Source organism: Dendrobates tinctorius, unplaced genomic scaffold (assembly GCF_039654945.1).
Source record: "Dendrobates tinctorius isolate UK_male_01 unplaced genomic scaffold, ASM3965494v1 ptg000060l, whole genome shotgun sequence".
Classification (NCBI taxonomy): Eukaryota; Metazoa; Chordata; class Amphibia; order Anura; family Dendrobatidae; genus Dendrobates; species Dendrobates tinctorius.
In genome coordinates this window covers 74911231-74930874 of record NW_027361728.1, presented here as the reverse complement: position 1 = coordinate 74930874, position 19644 = coordinate 74911231, and the positions used below count along the sequence as shown (strand labels likewise).

The 19644-nt window shown below is 48.5% G+C and overlaps 1 protein-coding gene across 1 annotated transcript in view; it reads left to right on the top strand.

Moving 5' to 3' along the window:
- Positions 1-19644, top strand: part of MED12L (mediator complex subunit 12L) — a 1194146-nt gene that overhangs the window by 153082 nt on the left and 1021420 nt on the right. The window contains 3 exon segments of the mRNA XM_073579151.1: positions 2196-2322; positions 14215-14368; positions 17438-17451. Coding sequence (XP_073435252.1) covers positions 2196-2322; positions 14215-14368; positions 17438-17451 — 295 coding nt within the window.

The window sequence follows — 19644 nt, the reverse complement described above, 5'->3', positions numbered from 1 at the left end:
ACATTTAGTTGCATTGCTAAGCGGTAATATCAGTACCCAGTACTGCCCGGCAACCTGATGACACTGAGCTGAGTGTGAGGACATGGCTGCGAGTAACTGGCCTTAATGACGTCACCGCTGGTCACAGTCATTCTCACGCTTAGCTCAGTGTCATATGGTTGCCGGGCTGAACAGTCAAGTTCCTGTTGTCACCGCTCAGCAATGCAACTAGATGTAGCAGAGGTAGGGATCATCATGGGACATCAGCATTATGGATTATCAGTGGACAAGTGAGTATTACTATCATTTTTTATTTTTATTATTACATTAATAAATGCTTAAAAGAGGGTAATTGTCCAGGAGTGTTTTGTTCAACTAAATAAGTTTTTTCTGTCTTTTTTTACTTTTGATAATGAGGTTATTAATGAGGGTGTCTTATAGCTGCCTCTTCCTTACTAACCCCTTGTTAGGGTTAGCGGATCTCACTAAATAAAATAAATAGTAAAGTGCGATCGCAACCCGAGGTCAACCGTGCAGAGATGTCAAACTACAGCTAATGTGAACAATGACAAACTAAAGACAGCGAGCGAACTCCTAAATAGGACTGCGTTAACTCCATGCAGTATGAACAGAACGCACAATACTCAGCTCTGTTAGCTTCACGGAGAGGTAGAACTAAAGGGTTGCGCTCGCTCTGCAACTGATCCATGCCAATTGCACACGTGGCAGAAACAGATGCTGAGTCACAAGAAAAGTACAAAACCTGACGCTAACTACAAACCCTGTAGACTTCACAGGGGAGCACAGCTCTATGGTTGGAACTTGCCCTGTACGTCCACTGTGCTAACTGCACACATGTGGGAAACAGATGCTAAGCCAAGCAGTTACAAAAAGCCCTATCTGGCTAAAACTCAGGAGGTGACTAAACACACACACGTGCATACAGAGTGGTTGTGTATCCACTCACACATCAACCATAAATGATACTAGCGCACCGGCGTGTGCCACTTAGGACCTTTTGAACTCATGTCCGGATGGACGGGACCTTGCCTGCGGACCAATCCGGAGCTGCCACCCAACCAGAGCAGCTGACATCCGACCACATATGAGAAGACATCACATCACAAGCATGCTCAGTAAAGCGATCTCTGGACTTAGCCTCCAGAGCGCAAGGCTGCACCTGTATGCCACTGGTTACTAAAGGCTTAGCTGGAGAGTCAGCAGTAACCAAACACATGGCATGAACCTGAGCAAGACACCGGGACTGCTGAGCAGCAGTCTCAGTGTCTGGACCTGAATGGGAGACCGCAGGGCCAGACAAGGCTTGGGATCCATCCCGTGCAGCGGGAAAAGCCGGTGCCTAACACCCCTATGCTTGATGTCAGTTGACATCAACCGCACAAACATTACTCAAATGGCCAATACACTAAGGAACGTGGGAAGATCTGAGGCTAAATGCCAGAATTGCCTCCCCCCATTTTAATAAGCAGTAGAGACTTATCTGTGAACTGATATTAATAGGCTGGGATCCTTTATTGATATCGACCCCTTCCCAGAATAATAACACCCTGCTGTCCACTTTCCCTCAGTTGGTTAGTAAAAATAAAGGAGACCCCATGCCATTTTTTTCTTTTATTTATTAGCTTAATACATGTACAGTAAAATACACACGCACTGCACTTATTACCTCACTGACATATTTATTACTATGACAGGCGCTGGCTGGTGAGTACGCTCATCATCTTATGCCTGTTTTACTGCTCTCAGTGAGAACAGGCATAAGCTGATTAGAGTAGTTCACATGTTAAGGATTTGGTCAGTATTTTATAACAGTATTTGTAAGTCAAAACCAGGAGTACCCACTCCTGGTTTTGACTTAAAAAATGCAGAAGTGAAAAATGCAAAAGTGGTGCAAGTGGTTTTATTATATTCCCACTTTGATTGGTCCTCTCCTGGTTTTGGCATACAAATACTGATGTAAAATACTGACCAAACACTGTACGTGTGAACGTGGTCTAAAGGAGTTTTCAAGGATTCAACTGAATTTCTGCAGTCACTCTATGTGATTTTGGTCACATGCCAATTAACTTCTCATGCATATTTCTATGGCCCCCTTTATTAATCAGCTAGAAGGGAAGGATTTGTATTGCTCACTAGAACCGCTTTTACTAGTTAAATGAACATTAGATTGTTCTTAATCTTTTGGTGTTTTACAGTGCTGCCGTGAGTCAGAGGTTTTGGATGAAAAGGAATCTATCTCTTCCACTTCCCTTGCAGGATCTAGCTTGCCCATATTCCAGGGTATTCTGCTTCGATTTTTTGATTCACAAGCTCCATCTCTCAGTGAGTTTTTTCTCCCCTGTTGTACAGTTATACAATATATTGTCAATGTCAAATGTAGCTACTGGTCGGTGTCAATGGTTGTGTGAGCACCCTGGTATCTCCAGTATTAGATCAGATACACAGGGTAAGTGTCAATGAATGCTATTCACCCATTCTGTTTCTCATAAAATCAGTCAATCAGGATGGAGAGAAGATGTATGCTGCAGCTTTCTTTGCGATTACAGATAGGATGGGAGCATAATCAGTAGTGAAAAATGGAAAATGGTCCCTTAGGCCGTGGTCACACTGGCGAGGAATACGGCCGAGTGAGAGGCGCTAAAAGCACGCATTAGACACGGACCAATGATTCTCGCACCAGCCGTATATTTTTCATCCGTATTCTACGCTCCGTGCCAATCGCAGCATGCTGCGATTGTCAGCGTACTACGACCGTAGTACGCCAATGCAAGTCTATGGGTGCGCAAAAAATACGGATTACACACGGACCACACATGTGACTTGTGAGAAATACGCACCAGGTGTCTTTTAGCAAAGCCGGCAATTCAGTGCGCTATACAGTAAACTCACACTGACAGGTTTAATAAAGAAACGAAAGAATAGATATATACACATAGAATACATATATATACCGTATATATATATATATACACTATATATATATGCATTCTATGTGTCTATATCTATTCTTTGGTTTCTGTTAGAAACCCTGTCATAGGGCTCCATTATATGTCCATTTTGCAAGCCTGTGAGAAAATCTCGCCATACGGATGCCATACGGATTACACACGGATGCAGACATGCGCAAAATACGCGACCACACCTTGATTACGGATGACATACGAGCACTGTTTAGGGGCCATTCTTCCGTATTATGCATGTAAAATACTGACCGTATTTTGCGTCGGTTAGTGTGACCCCAGCCTTACTCAGAGCAATCACCTTCATCAGTGCATTCAAAATGTGAAAAACAAATGATTGTTTTATCTCTTCGTGTGTGGTCTTCTTTTTAGCTCAGCACCACTGATATCTCTAGTACTAGATCAGAAAGACATGGTGGACAGCAGTGCGAACAGCCTCTTCTTACTTCAGCAGTCCTGGTATCTATTGTATTAGATCAGAAAAACAGGTTGGACAGCAGTGTGAGCAGGTTCTCCTTACCTTAGAACTCCTAGTTTCTCCAGTATTAGATCAGATAGACAGGGCAGACAGCAGTGTGAGTGGGCTTTTCTTATCTCAGAATTAGATCAGAAAGACATGGTGGACAGCAGTGTGAGCAGCCTCTTCTTACTTGAGCATCTCTGGTATCTTCAGTATGAGATCAGAAAGACAGGGTGGACAGCAGTGTGAGCAGTCTCATCTTACCACAGCAGTCCTCCAGTATTAGATCAAAAAGACAAAATAGGCATACATGTGAGCAACATCCTCTTAACTTAGCACACCTAGTATCTCCACTGGGAGTACATCTTCTGAAACATGAAGGGAGGGAGAGAAGCTTCTTACTGCGCATAATCACAGACTACTGTCATATTAACACTTTAGGACAGGTTTCTATCAGTGTAATAAGACATTTGCCATTATAGTGAGTATCGGCCTATATGAAAAGTGTGATTTGCTCATTATATTGTATTTATAAATTTATTTATAGTTACGTTCCCAGTTATGGTAGGATGCACCTATAATTTTTTTTGTTCTATTTTCAGCATATTACGTTGTAAATTAAATGTTGTCATTACCACCATTTTATTTACTGATGAAAACAAAAATAAGTTATTGCTCTTGGGGGGAGTGGTTATGCTCTGGAGCTGATCAGACAAGCTTGAATGGAGTTTCTACGGTCCTGTCTGTTATCCTGCAGGGAATTGGCCTATCACAAGAATAAAATACACCCTAAGGAACCAGAGGAGAAGAAAAAATGATGGGGGCTGAAAGTAGGCACTGTGGGTGCCTGAAATTCGTCCTGAAGTGCTCTTAAATCCTTTGAAGGCTTCCACGTACAGGAAGAACAGTGGTGGCCATTTTGGTGCGCAGGTGCCATACTGGCTGAGAAGGAAAGTGATGCTGCTTGAAGGAGACACAGCTGCAGAATACTTACCTGCAACAGTGCCAAGCCTATCTCCGATCCGGTCACTCTGGGGTCTGCTACCCGGCAGGAGCAGTCATTCTCCGCTCCTCCTCTTGGGTGAGAACAGGAAAATCTTGTAGCTTCCCTGGGTCTTATTGCCGCTTGGTGTCTGTTTTAATGGTCGTTGCCGTTGAAACTGTGTTAAGGTAATTGGCACAGGAGGATACCTAGAACCCCTGGTACTATGAACTTAAGACTTGGGGCTGTAAAGATGTGAGCAAACAGCAGGAACATGGGATGCAGTGACAAGCAGGAGGCAAATCAAGAGTTAATGGGTATTTAATACAGGTGTTACTCCACACAGGGAGATAGAAAAGTGAAAGCGGGAGTTTGGGATTCAACACGGGGGTAAATATTCAACAAAAAGGTAAACTTAAAGCAGTGTGATGTTTTCTGAGGGTGGAGGCTTGAAGATGCCACGGTGGTGTTGCAGACGACGTGTGAACTCTCTGGCTTGGTCCTTGAGAAACGAGAGGCACTGTCTCCTAACTGCCCCGATGTGTCCTGACTCTTCTGCACGTGGCTTTGCAGTCCCAGAACAAAGTGTCGATGGAGAAGCAGCCTGCGGGGTTTCTTGTGATGGATAAAGTTCAGCGGTGGAGATCAGGTGTACACTGTCCGACCCCTTGTGATCCCCCTGGTCGAGCCTGCAGAACGCTCCATATACAGTCAGCGGTGTGGTACGTGACGTCTCTTCAGTCTGAGAGGTGAGCAAGCTCACAATCTTAGGCTTCTCGCGGTCTATAGGTGTCTGGGATGGTAGTAAGCAAAATGGCTAGGCATTCTGATAAGGGACTGCGGGTAGTGAGCAAACATTCCCCTGCTGTGTAAGCTGCCTTCCTGCCAAAGACCCCGTCTTCCCGTGCTGAGCATTTTTTATGCCTGACCTTCCCCTGCAATCAGGTGTCCAGTCCAGTCCCAGTCAGAAAGTCTCCCTCCTGGCAACAAGATTGACAGCCCCAGTAGTTCCGGCCCCGTAACAAGAGAAGCACTGCCGGATGTGTTACCAGTGAAGTTGCTGAGAGGAGCTCTGCCAGATGTATTGCTGGGGATGTTACTGACCCGGTCCATCTCCCTACAAAGGGACCATGACATGCAGCAATAAGCTGGGGAAGGATGAGGAAGAGCAACAAACATACTCCCAAGGTGGCGCCTGAAGGTCTTGCGGGAGGAGTGAGAGGGATATTAGCGGGATGTAGCTGCAAGGCTGGAGGAGTATGCTTATAAAACACTCACCACGACCACCTGTAGGCAGAAGTCAGGATCAATCCTACAAGGGCCTCAGAGAATGTCCTCAACAGGATCCAGATACTCCCCCTTAGCACAGAGGAAAATGATAGTTCCTTTGAAATGGCCACTCATTCACAAGTATCCCCTGAAGTCTCCAACTCTCCTATGGGAAATAAAAATGCTGCTGATGGCGGACTTACAGAGGAAGCACCCTCACTGATGGGTGTCCTCTCCGCAGATAATAAATGTAATACTACTCTAACTACACTTGCAGGCCATGTGGGATGCATCCAAGAAATCATTTCCATAATCTGTCATGATGTACAGAAGGGAACGGAATGCACCGTGGCGGTTGAAGGCAGAGTCAGTGAGTTGGAGGATGCTCTTCCCTCTGTCTGCAGAGATGTTCTTTACTATACACAGGCCATGGCATGCAGACTGTCACGCGGCGGCTAAAGCGCACTCCTTCCCTTACCTCCCCCCGGCCACAGCTCACCCGCTCGCCGGTGGCCTCCTCGCCTCGGCGCCGGCTGCTGTGGGCTACGGCGCGGTCTCTCCCGGCCATTCTTCCTCGGCCGGCGACCGCCTCCGTCTGGTCCTCTGGATCGCGCTGGGTGCGCGCCCCCACTCCTCCTCCTCGGCGGGCGCGCGTCCACACTATGGCCGGGCACACGCGCTCCTCCTCCTCCTGAGGAAGCGCGCCTCCTCCTCCAACTGGAGGTCACGACCCGGAAGGCCTCCCACTTCCCTATATCAGGCCGCCTCCTCCTGCTGGCGATGCCTGATTATCACTGCGCCTTGCTAGTGACTCTGGCCCGCTCTCCATGTGCGCCCCGGCGTCCTGTCCGTCCGTTACTCATTCCTCCTTTGTTCTCTCTCCTAGGCTCGGGGTCTCCAAGCCGTGCCCATCACTCCTGTGTCTCCAAGCCGTTCCCGTCACTTCTGTGCCTCCAAGCCGTGCCCGTCACTTCTGTGCCTCCAAGCCGTGCCCGTCACTCCTGTGTCTCCAAGCCGTGCCCGTCACTCCTGTGTCTCCAAGCCGTGCCCATCATTCCTGTGTCTCCAAGCCGTGCCCGTCTCTCCGGTGTTTCCAAGCCGTGCCCGTCACTCCTGTGTCTCCAAGCCGTGCCCGTCTGTCCTGTGTCTCCAATCCGGATCTACCTGTCTGTCCGTTGATACATTCCCTGGGTACCAGCTGCCGTGGTGATAGTTACCCGCGGGCTTGCCCCAAACACTCCCTGTATAGGGGGTGATCCACCTGGTCAGCTCGCCCTCGGGAGGTTCGTTGCCACGGTCTAGTGGGTCCACCCCAGGAGTACCTTACAGTATAATCAGGCCATGGATCCCGCTGGTACCCCGACCCCGACCCAAAAGGAACTTTTGTTCCTTCGTGAGAACCAGGCGAGGATCATGTCGTTCCTCAAATCAATGGAGTCCCGACTTTCGTCTTTGCAGACCTCCGATCCGGGAATTGCCTCCCAAATCTCCGGCTTACAGCAGGAACTGGCTCAGCAGCGCGACACCCAGGCCCATATTTTGAATTATATAGCCTCTGTAGATAACCGCTTACTAGCTCTACAGACGGCAGCCGCTGTCCCGGCGCCTGTGGCAGTTCCTCACTCCTCCCCCCGGTTGGCCAAACCCCCACGCTATAGCGGAGATCCCAAACTCTGTCGGGGGTTCATTAACCAGTGCCAGTTGCATTTCGAGTTGGCGCCCCTACAGTATCTTTCCGACCGGGCCAAGGTGGCCTTTATGATTTCCCACTTATAGAATCATAGAATCGTAGAGTTGGAAGGGACCTCCTGGGCCATCTGGTCCAACCCCCTGCTCAAAGCAGGATTCGCTAAATCATCCCAGTTAGATGTCTGTCCAGCCTCTGTTTGAAGACTTCCATTGAAGGAGAACTCACCACTTCTCGTGGCAGCCTGTTCCACTCATTGATCACTCTAACTGTCAAAAAGTTTTTTCTAATATCTAATCTGTGTCTCCTCCCATTCAGCTTCATCCCATTGCTTCTAGTCTTTCCTTGTGCAAATGAGAATAAAGTTGATCCTTCTACAATGTGACAGCCCTTTAGATATTTGTAGACAGCTATTAAGTCTCCTCTCAGTCTTCTCTTTTGCAAACTAAACATTCCCAAATCCTGCAACCTTTCCTCATAAGACAGGGTTTGCAGACCGGTCACCATTCTGGTCGCTCTTTTCTGAACTTGCTCCAGTTTGTTGATGTCTTTTTTAAAATGTGGTGCCCAAAATTGGACACAATATTCCAGATGAGGTCTGACCAAAGAGGAGTAGAGGGAAATAATGACTTCACGTGATCTAGACTGTATGCTTCTGTTAATACATCCTAGAATTGCATTTGCCTTTTTTGCTGCTGCATCACACTGTTGACTCATATTCAGTCTGTGATCTATTAGTATACCCAAGTCTTTTTCACATGTGCTGTCACTTAGCCCTATTCCTCCCATTCTATATATGCTTTTTTCATTTTTATTGCCCAGATGTAGTACTTTGCATTTCTCCCTGTTAAAAACCATTCTGTTAGTTGCTGCCCACTTCTCCAGTTTATTTAAATCTTTTTGAATCCTCTCTCTCTCTTCTCTTGTATTAGCTATCCCTCCTAGCTTTGTGTCATCAGCAAATTTAATCAGTTTACCCTCAATTCCTTCATCTAAATCGTTGATAAAGATGTTGAACAATACAGGGCCCAGGACAGAGCCCTGTGGTACCCCACTTGAGACATTCTTCCAACTGGATGTGCAGCCATTTACGACCACTCTTTGGGTCCGATCACTAAGCCAGTTATGAATCCACCTAACAGTTGCCTTGTCCATTCCATACTTAGTCATTTTTTCAATAAGGATTGTATGAGAGACTTTGTCAAATGCTTTGCTGAAGTCAAGATATACTATATCTACAGCATTTCCTTGATCCACCCAATCAGTAATACCATCATAGAAGGAAATTAAATTAGTCTGACATGACTTATTAGTTACAAACCCATGCTGACTCTGTTTAATCAGGGTGAGGCACTGGCTCAGGCCCGCGGAGCTACGCCGCCAGGAGAGACTCGCTCATGGCCTTTGTCTCTATTGTGGCAGCGCCTCCCATCTCCTGCGGTCCTGTCCTGTGAGGCCGGGAAACTCCTCCGCCTAGGACAGGTAAGAGAGGCCTCCCTAGGTGTCTTTGATACCTCTCTACCCTTGACCCTTTCTGTTTTGTTTCTCCTGGGCTCCAAACGTTTTTCGGAGATAGCCTATATTGACTCAGGGGCTGCTGGAAATTTTATCCAACTCGAGGCGGTGAAGAGATTAGGGATACCTGTCAGGTCCTTGGAGGTTCCCCGGCAGTTAGCCTCAGTCGACGGCGTTCCCTTGCGCGAGACCATTACACTGGTCACCGAAGAGCTGGAGTTACAGATCGGGGTCCTGCACCGTGAAAGAATAGCCTTCTTCGTGCTGCCGTCTCTGTCCCACACCTTGCTCCTGGGCCTTCCGTGGTTGCGGATGCATGAACCTGTCCTGGATTGGCGGTCCGGAGACATTCTTCGCTGGGGCCGCTTCTGCCAGACTAGATGTCTTCGTCCAGTACAACCCCTCAAATGCTCGTCTCCTGTCTCGGGCCCAGCGGATTTGCCCTCGGCTTACTGGGCCTTTGCGGACGTCTTCGATAAGAAGGAGGCAGAGGTCCTTCCACCGCACCGGCAATATGATTGTCCTATCGAGCTTGTTCCTGGTTCAACCCCGCCCCGGGGGCGGATCTATCCGTTGAGTCCACTCGAGTCCCAGGCCATGACCGAATATGTACAGGAGAATTTGGCCAGAGGCTTCATCCGGAAGTCATCTTCTCCCGCTGGAGCTGGTTTCTTTTTTGTCAAGAAGAAAGACGGGTCTCTGCGCCCCTGTATTGACTATCGAGGTCTCAACGAGATTACCATTAAGAACAGATATCCTCTACCTCTCATCCCCGAGTTGTTCGACCGGCTACGTGGGGCGCGAATCTTTTCTAAATTGGATCTCCGTGGAGCCTACAATCTCATCCGTATTCGCTCCGGAGATGAGTGGAAGACCGCCTTCAACACCAGGGATGGACACTACGAGTATCTCGTCATGCCCTTTGGGTTGTGCAACGCTCCCGCGGTCTTTCAGGAATTTGTGAACGACATTTTCCGAGACCTTCTGTACTCCTGTGTGGTCGTGTACCTCGACGATATCCTTGTCTTCTCTCCTGATCTGTCCACCCACAGAAGAGATGTCCGCCGAGTACTGTTCCGTTTGAGGGAGAATCGCCTGTACGCCAAATTGGAGAAGTGCGCCTTTGAACAGTCTTCCCTTCCATTTCTAAGCTATATCATCTCCGACTCTGGCCTGCGTATGGATCCTGAGAAGGTCTCTGCCGTGCTTAACTGGCCACGTCCCCAAGGGGTGAAAGCCATTCAGCGATTTCTCGGCTTCGCAAACTACTATCGGCAGTTCATCCCCCATTTTTCCTCATTGGCTGGCTCTATCTCGTCTTTGTTCCGTAAAGGAGCCAACCCGCACGTCTGGACCCCTGAAGCAGAGAGAGCCTTTCTATCTCTGAAACGAGCATTTGCCATGGCTCCCGTACTCCATCGCCCTGAGGTCAACAAACCGTTCGTCCTCGAAGTGGATGCATCCGCAACTGGAGCTGGAGCGGTTTTGTCTCAAAAGTCTTCCTCTGGTAGGCTCGTTACGTGCGGTTTCTTTTCCAAATCATTCTCCACCCCAGAGCGGAATTATTCCATCGGAGACCGAGAACTGCTTGCCATCAAGTTAGCCCTAGAGGAGTGGAGATACTTATTGGAAGGCGCCGCACATCCCTTCACAATCTTCACAGACCATAAAAATCTAGCTTACCTTCGGTCTGCACAAAGACTCAACCCTCGGCAAGCCAGGTGGTCTCTGTTCTTCGGTCGATTCGATTTTGACCTGCATTTTCATCCAGGTAACAAGAACCTCAAAGCTGACGCCTTGTCCAGGTCCTCTCTTTCCGTAGATGTCGAAGAAGAACCCGCGCATATCTTGGACCCATCCAGGCTCATCACGGTGGCACCGCTTTCTCTCCTCTCAACCCCACCTGGCAAGACTTTTGTTCCGGAGAAGGACCGAAGTCGAATCCTCCACTGGGGACATGCTTCCAAGCTGGCTGGCCATCTCGGGCTTAAAAAGACACTTCTCCTGGTGTCCCGCTACTACTGGTGGTCGACTCTTTCCCAGGATGTCCGGGATTTCGTCGCCTCCTGCCTCTCGTGTGCCAAGATCAAGGTGCCTAGGCAGCTGCCTTCTGGTCTTCTACATCCGCTTCAAGTACCCTCGTCTCCTTGGCAACACATTGCCATGGACTTTATTACGGACCTACCCTCGTCTGCCAACTGTACTGTCGTCTTAGTGGTGGTAGATAGGTTTTCTAAGATGGCACACTTCATCCCTCTTCCCGGCTTGCCATCGGCCCCAGCCTTGGCGAAGATTTTCGTTCAGCACATCTTCCGTCTTCATGGACTGCCCCAACATATTGTTTCAGACAGAGGAGTCCAGTTCACCTCTCCCTTCTGGAGAGCCCTATGCAGATCGATGGATGTCACCCTCGACTTCTCCTCTTCTTACCACCCACAGTCCAACGGTCAGGCGGAACGGACGAATCAGAGTTTGGTGAATTACCTCCGGCATTTTTCTAATGTCCACCAAGACGACTGGTCTGAACTACTCCCGTGGGCTGAGTTCTCCTATAATAACCACGTCAGTGAGTCTTCTGGCAAGTCCCCTTTCTTTGTCGTCTACGGTCAACATCCTGGTGTACCTCTAACGGTTCCTCCTGCCTCGGGTGTACCGGCGGCTGATCTTCTGACCGGTGAATTCTCCAGGATCTGGCAGGAGACCAAGACCGCTCTCGAGTTGGTACGTAACAGGGTTAAGAGACACGCAGACAAAAGGCGCCTGGATGTCCCGCCATATCACCCAGGTGATAAAGTTTGGCTAGCCTCCAAGTTTATTCGCCTCAAAATCCCGTCCCATAAGCTGGGTCCCCGCTATATTGGACCTTTTGAGGTCTTGTCCCGTATTAATGATGTCTCCTACAAACTACGGCTTCCCGCCTCTCTCCGCATCCCTAATGCTTTTCATGTGTCTTTGCTTAAGCCAGTCATCTTCAATCGTTTCCTTTCTAAGGCCCCTCACTCGCCTCCGCCTGTCTCCGCAGACGATGTATTTGAGGTTAGAGATATTTTGGCCATGAGCAGGCAAAAGGGGAAAACCTTTTTTTTGGTTGATTGGAAGGGCTTTGGCCCCGAGGAGAGGTCCTGGGAGCCCCAGGAGAACATCCAAGCTCCTCGAATCTTGGCTAAATTTTTTTCCAGACTGCGGAGGGGGGCACGTAAGGAGGGGGGTACTGTCACGCGGCGGCTGCCGCGCACTCCTTCCCTTACCTCCCCCCGGCCGCAGCTCACCCGCTCGCCGGTGGCCTCCTTGCTTGGGCGCCGGCTGCTGCGGGCTACGGCGCGGTCTCTCCCGGCCATTCTTCCTCGGCCGGCGACCGCCTCCGTCCGGTCCTCTGGATCGCGCCGTGTGCGCGCCCCCGCTCCTCCTCCTCGGCGGGCGTGCATCCACACTATGGCCGGGCACACGCTCTCCTCCTCCTCCTGAGGACGCGCGCCTCCTCCTCCAACTGGAGGTCACGACCCGGAAGGCCTCCCACTTCCCTATATCAGGCCGCCTCCTCCTGCTGGCGATGCCTGATTATCACTGCGCCTTGCTCTTGCTAGTGACTCTGGCCCGCTCTCCATGTGCGCCCCAGCGTCCTGTCCATCCGTTACTCATTCCTCCTTTGTTCTCTCTCCTAGGCTCGGGGTCTCCAAGCCGTGCCCGTCACTCCTGTGTCTCCAAGCCATGCCCGTCACTTCTGTGCCTCCAAGCCGTGCCCGTCACTTCTGTGCCTCCAAGCCGTGCCCATCACTCCTGTGTCTCCAAGCCGTGCCCGTCACTCCTGTGTCTCCAAGCCGTGCCCGTCACTCCTGTGTCTCCAAGCCGTGCCGTCTCTCCTGTGTCTCCAAGCCGTGCCCGTTACTCCTGTGTCTCCAAGCCGTGCCCGTCACTTCTGTGTCGCCAAGCCGTGCCCGTCTGTCCTGTGTCTCCAATCCGGATCTACCTGTCTGTCCGTTGATACATTCCCTGGGTACCAGCTGCCGTGGTGATAGTTACCCGCGGGCTTGCCGCAAACACTCCCTGTATAGGGGGTGGTCCACCTGGTCAGCTCGCCCTCGGGAGGTTCGTTGCCACGGTCTAGTGGGTCCACCCCAGGAGTACCTTACACAGATGACATGGAAATTTGCCTGAGATGTAATAACATAAGGCTAGTTAGAACGCCGGAAAAGGTGGAAGAGGGGACCTGGTCAATTTAAAAAAAAAATGGCTGCTAGATACAATTAGGTCCTTACTCTCCTGTTCGCTGTGTAGAGGGCGCATAAAGTCCTTACAAGACCTGTGCCAATGGGGTACTTTGTCGAACAAAGTCCAACAATTTGGCCGCCGGCTCTGATATCCTACATCATGGCATCCGGCATCTAAATATCCGCACTAACCTTCTAAGACTTTCCTGATGAACCGTGACAGCTGGGAAACGCGTCGGTGAACTTGGCCGAAAATAAGTACCTCTTTTTAATTCTAGCCTGACATTATTTTGCAAATATATCTCTGCCCTGGGATTTGGTGGGGTAGTTAGGATATAGACATTGTGTAAGGCATCTAGTCTAAGTATTTTTTGTGCCTTGAGATGTCAGGTGTGATTGCATCAATATATCATTGGTTTTGCAAATAAGTGCTGGGTACTCATCTGCGCTTTAATCATTATGATATATTTGTTATTTATTTATATACAAGTAACCTGCTGAAGAATTATGGCCACTGTAATTTATATTTTTCTCCTCTATGTTTTCATTTCTGCACTATAAATTATTACTTTCCCTCGTATATCAACAGGGAAATTGTAGGGGAGTGAGGGACAGTCCTCGTTGAGTGGGGGCGCCAAAAAATTGTTTCCTATGGTGCCAGCCTCCACAGTCAGGCAAAAATCAGTTAGACCTAGTGTAGGGATATTGTAGGTTTGGTCTCTTCTTTATCAGTGGTATTATATCATTTTTTTGCACTGGGTAGGTTTTTTTTAACATTTTTGAATTAAAGTGTGTTTTTAAAGGGAATTCATGTTCACCACTTTTTTGAAACAACAGTATCACTGTACTTGATTGGCCAGCAAACTTGACTGACCTTAACCCCATAGAGAATCTATGGGATATTGTCAAGAGGAAGATGAGAGACACTAGAACCCAACAATGCAGTTGAGCTGAAGTCTCCTTCCCGGAGTTCACTTTGTGCTGTGTCAGCAGTGCAGCATCTATATGTAGCATAGAATCCTTAGTTACTGAATAGCATGAAAATGTAGTGACTAATCTAGTGATTGGCATAATTAATTATAATATTTTTTTTTGTAGATGACCCAAATTATGAATACAAAAAAAAATGTTTAATTTGGTTTTACTTTTCTGTGAGTTCATCCGCCATGATATATTCTCTCATGATGCTTACATGTGTACACTAATATTACGTGAGGATTTGTCATCCAGTAACCAATCTCAGTCACCTAATTTGGAACATTTAGATGACCATTACGCTAAAGAAAAGTGTCAAAATTGGGGTAAGTGTCAATGTAATGAATTCATCCAATTTGTTTCAATCAGGATGGAGAGGAGATGTAAGCTGCTTTCTTAATTGAGCTTATAGACGGGATGGGAGAATAATCTGCAGTGAAAGGAGGTCTACAACCCTCCACAATTTCCTTCAGCAGTGTATTCAAAATATGAAAAACCTATGAATATTTTACTCTAACTTTCACCTCCTAATTGGGTTGAACATCCTATACAACCATTGGAGAAATGAGCTATTCCTCTTGAACACCCCATACATATGGAAGGCTCAGCTTGGCTAGACAGATTGTTTCTTTACCTTGAGTATCAAATCATGTTGAAATCAAATATACACATTAGATGGCCAGCCACGTTCCCCAAAATGTTAATCTAGTATTCGTGGACTCATCAGTATCTTCTTCGCGCACAGGGTTCTGAATGGGGGGAGTGGTGTAAGCCATTGCCAGATTTATCTGCAGGCAAAGCAAAATGATTATGCAAATAAATACAAAATACCCAATCTTTACATCCCATGACATCATCATCTCACCAACGAGAGATATGAGACCATCATTGAATGGTTAGTGGATCCCACCGAAATCAGCAAATTTATACAGCTTTTATGTAGTAAGTATTGGGCCTTTACACCTCCAATATATTTGTCAAGAGGCAAAGCAGAAGCACTTGCAGTTTGAAAGCGGAGGTGCAAACTTATATGGACTTAATTCATAATTCACTAACAATGAACAAACATGGAGAGCAAGAAAAGCTCATTAGACACATGAGTGAAAAAAAGGTTAATTCACTGGATGTGCTGCCTCACTCTCCATTCTTCTTTACAGTATATCTCTCCTCCATAATCACTATATCATACATTTCAGGGAGCAGGGAGACCTCTGAACCTGACTGCTGAGGAGCTGCTCTCTGTGGTCGGGAGGAGGTAAGTTAGGGCACTCTGTGTAGGGAAGGGGAAGTGTGTGGACGTGAGAAGGGGAGCTGGAGGATGAGCAGAGTTAAGGCTCACTCCTAGCTGGAGCGCATGGTCCCGATTCCGGTCTCCGAGTTTGTAGGGACACTGACGTTCCTGCAGCAGAAACGGGGGAAGTAGCAGCTATAAATGCTCTGTACCCAACTAAGGCTCGGAGGCCCAGCATCGACGTGTGGGAGCCAGAAGGAAAAGGCTACAGCTGTCTGCCATACAAGTAAAGTCTGAGGAACATCTGTTAGACAGGAGGCGCTTCAGTGAACCACGGTCCTGTGAGTGCTTCCCCCACAAGCGCTAGAAAGGAGACGTTCAGGAAGGTACATGTTGGCGGAGTGTTGGAAGGGAGCTTTCCATTTTGGTCCCGGAGGTTGGCTGAGGTCCCGACCCGGAGGACACAGCACGGAGGCAGGCATCTGTGTAACCTGCAGACTGTGAGTAAAGCTTTGGAACTGCACGCTCTGGTGTCCTACAGTTATTCCAGCACCGCTACATCTGGGTACCAGCACCTACACCGCCTGTGCCTTTCCCCCATCACTACATCTACACTTCCCTGGGACTCCAGCTCCACCTGTGGGGAGCTTCACCATCTTTGCTGCACAACACCATCAGTCCCAGAGGATCTGCATGCAGCGTCGGCCTAATATCTATGTTGCCGAACACCACAGGTGGCGTCAAACTATCTATATAAACTCTTTACCATTATACCACGCCATTTACATGGGCGTCCAGGGCCACCGTCCGGGTCACCGCTGCTGTGACACATCCCACTGACACCGGCCCGGTACCGAGTACCCCACAGCCCTGGGAGGGCGACCCATATGCTGACTGCTGATCAGGCGGCGTTATTCCCACGAACCTCCAAACAGAGTCCATGAAGGCAAAGGTTTTGGTTTCTGGGGGCAGTATGATTGCAAAGCTGAACCTTAAAGGAATGTCCAAAAGGGCACCACCAGGAGTGGAGCCTGTGGCTTAATTGGACTCCACCCAGGAAACCACAACCATGACACCTAAAGAAAAGATGCACACTTTGAAAGCTTTGTCGATTCTGTGTGCGGTGTGGTATGTGTGTTTGTAGTTGTGCTAGCGATTTCTCAGCTTTATTCCGTTAACAACCGAGACTCCGGCATGCCCCCGCAGTATGCGTCAAGCTTACTAGAGGGATAAGCGAGGCTCTGGCATGTGAGATCGAGCAATAACAGGTCTAGCATTCCCGTACATGTCCAGGGCTGCATGCACGCTACACTGAAAGGAACAGCTTTTGTCACTTACAGGTGCAGATAACCTGCTGAACTCCGTTAGTGATGGGGATCTGGGATTCAGATTATTCCCCGCGAACGAACGATGATTTCCCAGTAAGTTCAGGTCAACTGCAATTCCGGAGTTAGGCCTAACCGTCATTCCTGAAAATATTACGTGTCCAAACCACAGGTGCTGTAGCTTGCTTAACAGCTCGGCAGCCGTTCTCAGGCCCAGTATGGATTCAACAACATTGTAGAAAGTTGATAAAGGGTACAGTTTCACCGGATAACACGTATATATGTAGCCTAGTTTACACATTAAAAATATATGTCTATAGATCAGGAGGCAGACTCAGATGTTCTCAGGCCCAGTATGGATTTGACCAGATTGTACAAAGTTGAGAAAGGGTACTTTATCACTGGATAGCAGGTATATATAGCATAGTTTAAACATGTAAAATCTCCGTGTTCTCAGTATGGATTACACAGCAATCTAAAAAGTGGAAAAAAGGAATTGCATTTGAGGCGTACACAACTATATACTTTCGGTGTTATTTTTAAATCTTCATATATATTTCTGTCTCAGTAATACAGTCCAGCCTCTCCGCAATAGGAAATGAGATGCATACAATTACTGACATAAAGGCTAGTGATTGCAGAAATCTTGGAATTACTATTCACGGGAAAAACTTCCATCACAATTCTCATAGGCGATGCTGACCCTCAATTAATTTGTGTGTTGAGACAGTGAAAACATTTTTTTGTGAATAAAGTCTTGCTGTATCGCACTTCCGTTGATTCCATCACTGTTACTCATCTCAATCAAATTTTTATCACAGGGAGCGATGTAAACATGGTGCTCACTGGCTATCATGATCTGTCACGTAACTTTGGAGTGCAAAAGACAGAAGCCACAGGCCGTAGGCGATTCTATTTGATTGGCATGAGAGGGCATATTTTAAAATGTGCGCTGGAATGTCACACGTTTGTGAGTAGGAAAACTGTGAAAGCTGATGATAAACCACCACTGCATGTCATTGTGAGTCGACGTCCATAAGAAATGGAAGCCATTGATCATCTGGAGTTAGAGCCCGGCCAGCAGGACAGGGCATAGCTACATCTTAACCATCATCTTTCAGTTCAATCAATTTGTAGTGGCAGTCCCAGTGAAGGATTTGACAGCCCAGACTACACAGCGGAGGAGCAGGGAGAGGTAAACATTGCAAATGCTGGGGCCCTGCCCAAGCAAGGGGGGCCCACTCGTGGGCGTCGGTACTGGCACTGGGCCCCTCATGGTACGGCGGTGTGTCTGACGGCGGGTGTGCACCACCGCCATCAGAGACACTTGATTGCACTATGAGGGACCCGCACCCAAGAGTCGGCCTACCCACCTCTCCAGGGCAATGGCACTCGCACGGTTTCGTGCGCTAGGTGGTGACCCCGGCCATGGGGGAGGGGCAGCCCAGTTAGGGCGGTTTACAAAGTGGCATATATTGATGTGGGACATTCAGCAGCTGCAAAAGGTGAAATAGGTTAAGTTCGCGGAATAGTAGGAGGACCAAAGCAAGCCATTTTTCTGGCAACCTATGTGTCATCAAGGGAAGGTGGGACAAAATCCTTGGAAACCCATGCATGGTTCATTTTAATGAAGGTTAGATCATCCACATTTTGGGTTGACAGACGGGTCCTTTTTTCTGTCAGGATTGATCCAGCTGCACTGAAGACTCTTTCCGATAGCACACTTGCAGCTGGGCAAGCAAGCTCCTGTAAGGCATATTGTGCCAATTCAGGCCAGGTGTCCAGTTTAGCGGCCCAATAGTCAAAGGGGAATGACTTGTGCGGGAGAACATCGATATGGGAGGAAAAGAAGTTTGTAACCATAGTTGACAACTGCTGTCTCCTGTCACTTTCCATCGATGCAGTATTACCAGTTGTGTGAGTGGTACTTGAAAAATCAGTCCACAACATTGTCATGAAACCCCTGTCTCCAATGCCACTTCTGCTGTGTGCACCACGAACACCTCTGCCAAGCTGCCCCCGGCCCGTACGGCTCGTGTGAGAACCATCACCGCTGCTGTGTGCTCGGTATGCCTCAAGCAACCGGTTTACCAGAGTTGCTTGTCTATTAGCCAATATTAGGTCAAGGTTCTCCTGTGGCGTGATGTTTTGTAATTTGCCTTTATAGGGTGGATCCAGGATGCTGGCCAACCAGTAGTCGTCATCGTTCATCATTTTGGCAATGCGGGGGTCCCTTTTTAGGATCTGCAAGGCATAATCTGACACGTGGGCCAAGGTTCCCGGTGTCAATGATGCACTGCGAGAGCTGGTTGGAGGAGCACTTTCTGGCAAATCCACATCCCTCCAGTCACGCACAAACCCTGTACCAGACCTTGCCACGCCAACATTTTCACTTGCCCCACGAGATGCATCCTCCTCCCCTAAGTAATCATCCCCATCATCATCCTCCTCCTCCTCTTCTTCCTCCACCTCATCCAGGAGAGGTCCCTGAGCAGACAATGGCTGAATGTCATCAAGGATTCCCTCCTCCTCTTCCTCCTCGTCAACATTGGCTGCAGACGCCTGCTCCTTAAGGTGCATCAAAGTTTGCATGAGCAGACGCATAAGTGGGATGCTCATGCTTAGGATGGCGTCGTCTGCGCTTACCAGCCGTGTGCATTCCTCAAAACACTGAAGGACTTTACAGAGGTCTTTCAGCTTCGACCACTGCACACCTGTCAACTCCATGTCTGCTCTCAAAGTGCCTGTCCGTGTATCTTCCCACAAATGCATTATGGCCTGCCTCTGTTCGCACAGCCGCTCAACTATGTGCAGGGTGGAGTTCCACCTTGTTGCAATGTCGATAATGAGGCGGTGGTTGGGAAGGTGGAGCAATCGCTGCAGCTTCTGCATACGAATGGAGTGTACAGGTGACCGGCGGATGTGCGTGCACAGTCTTCGCACCTTCTGGAGCAGGGCTGTTAACTCCGGATAATTGTTGAGGAAGCACTGCACCACCAGGTTCAAGGTGTGAGCCAAGCAAGGTATGTGGC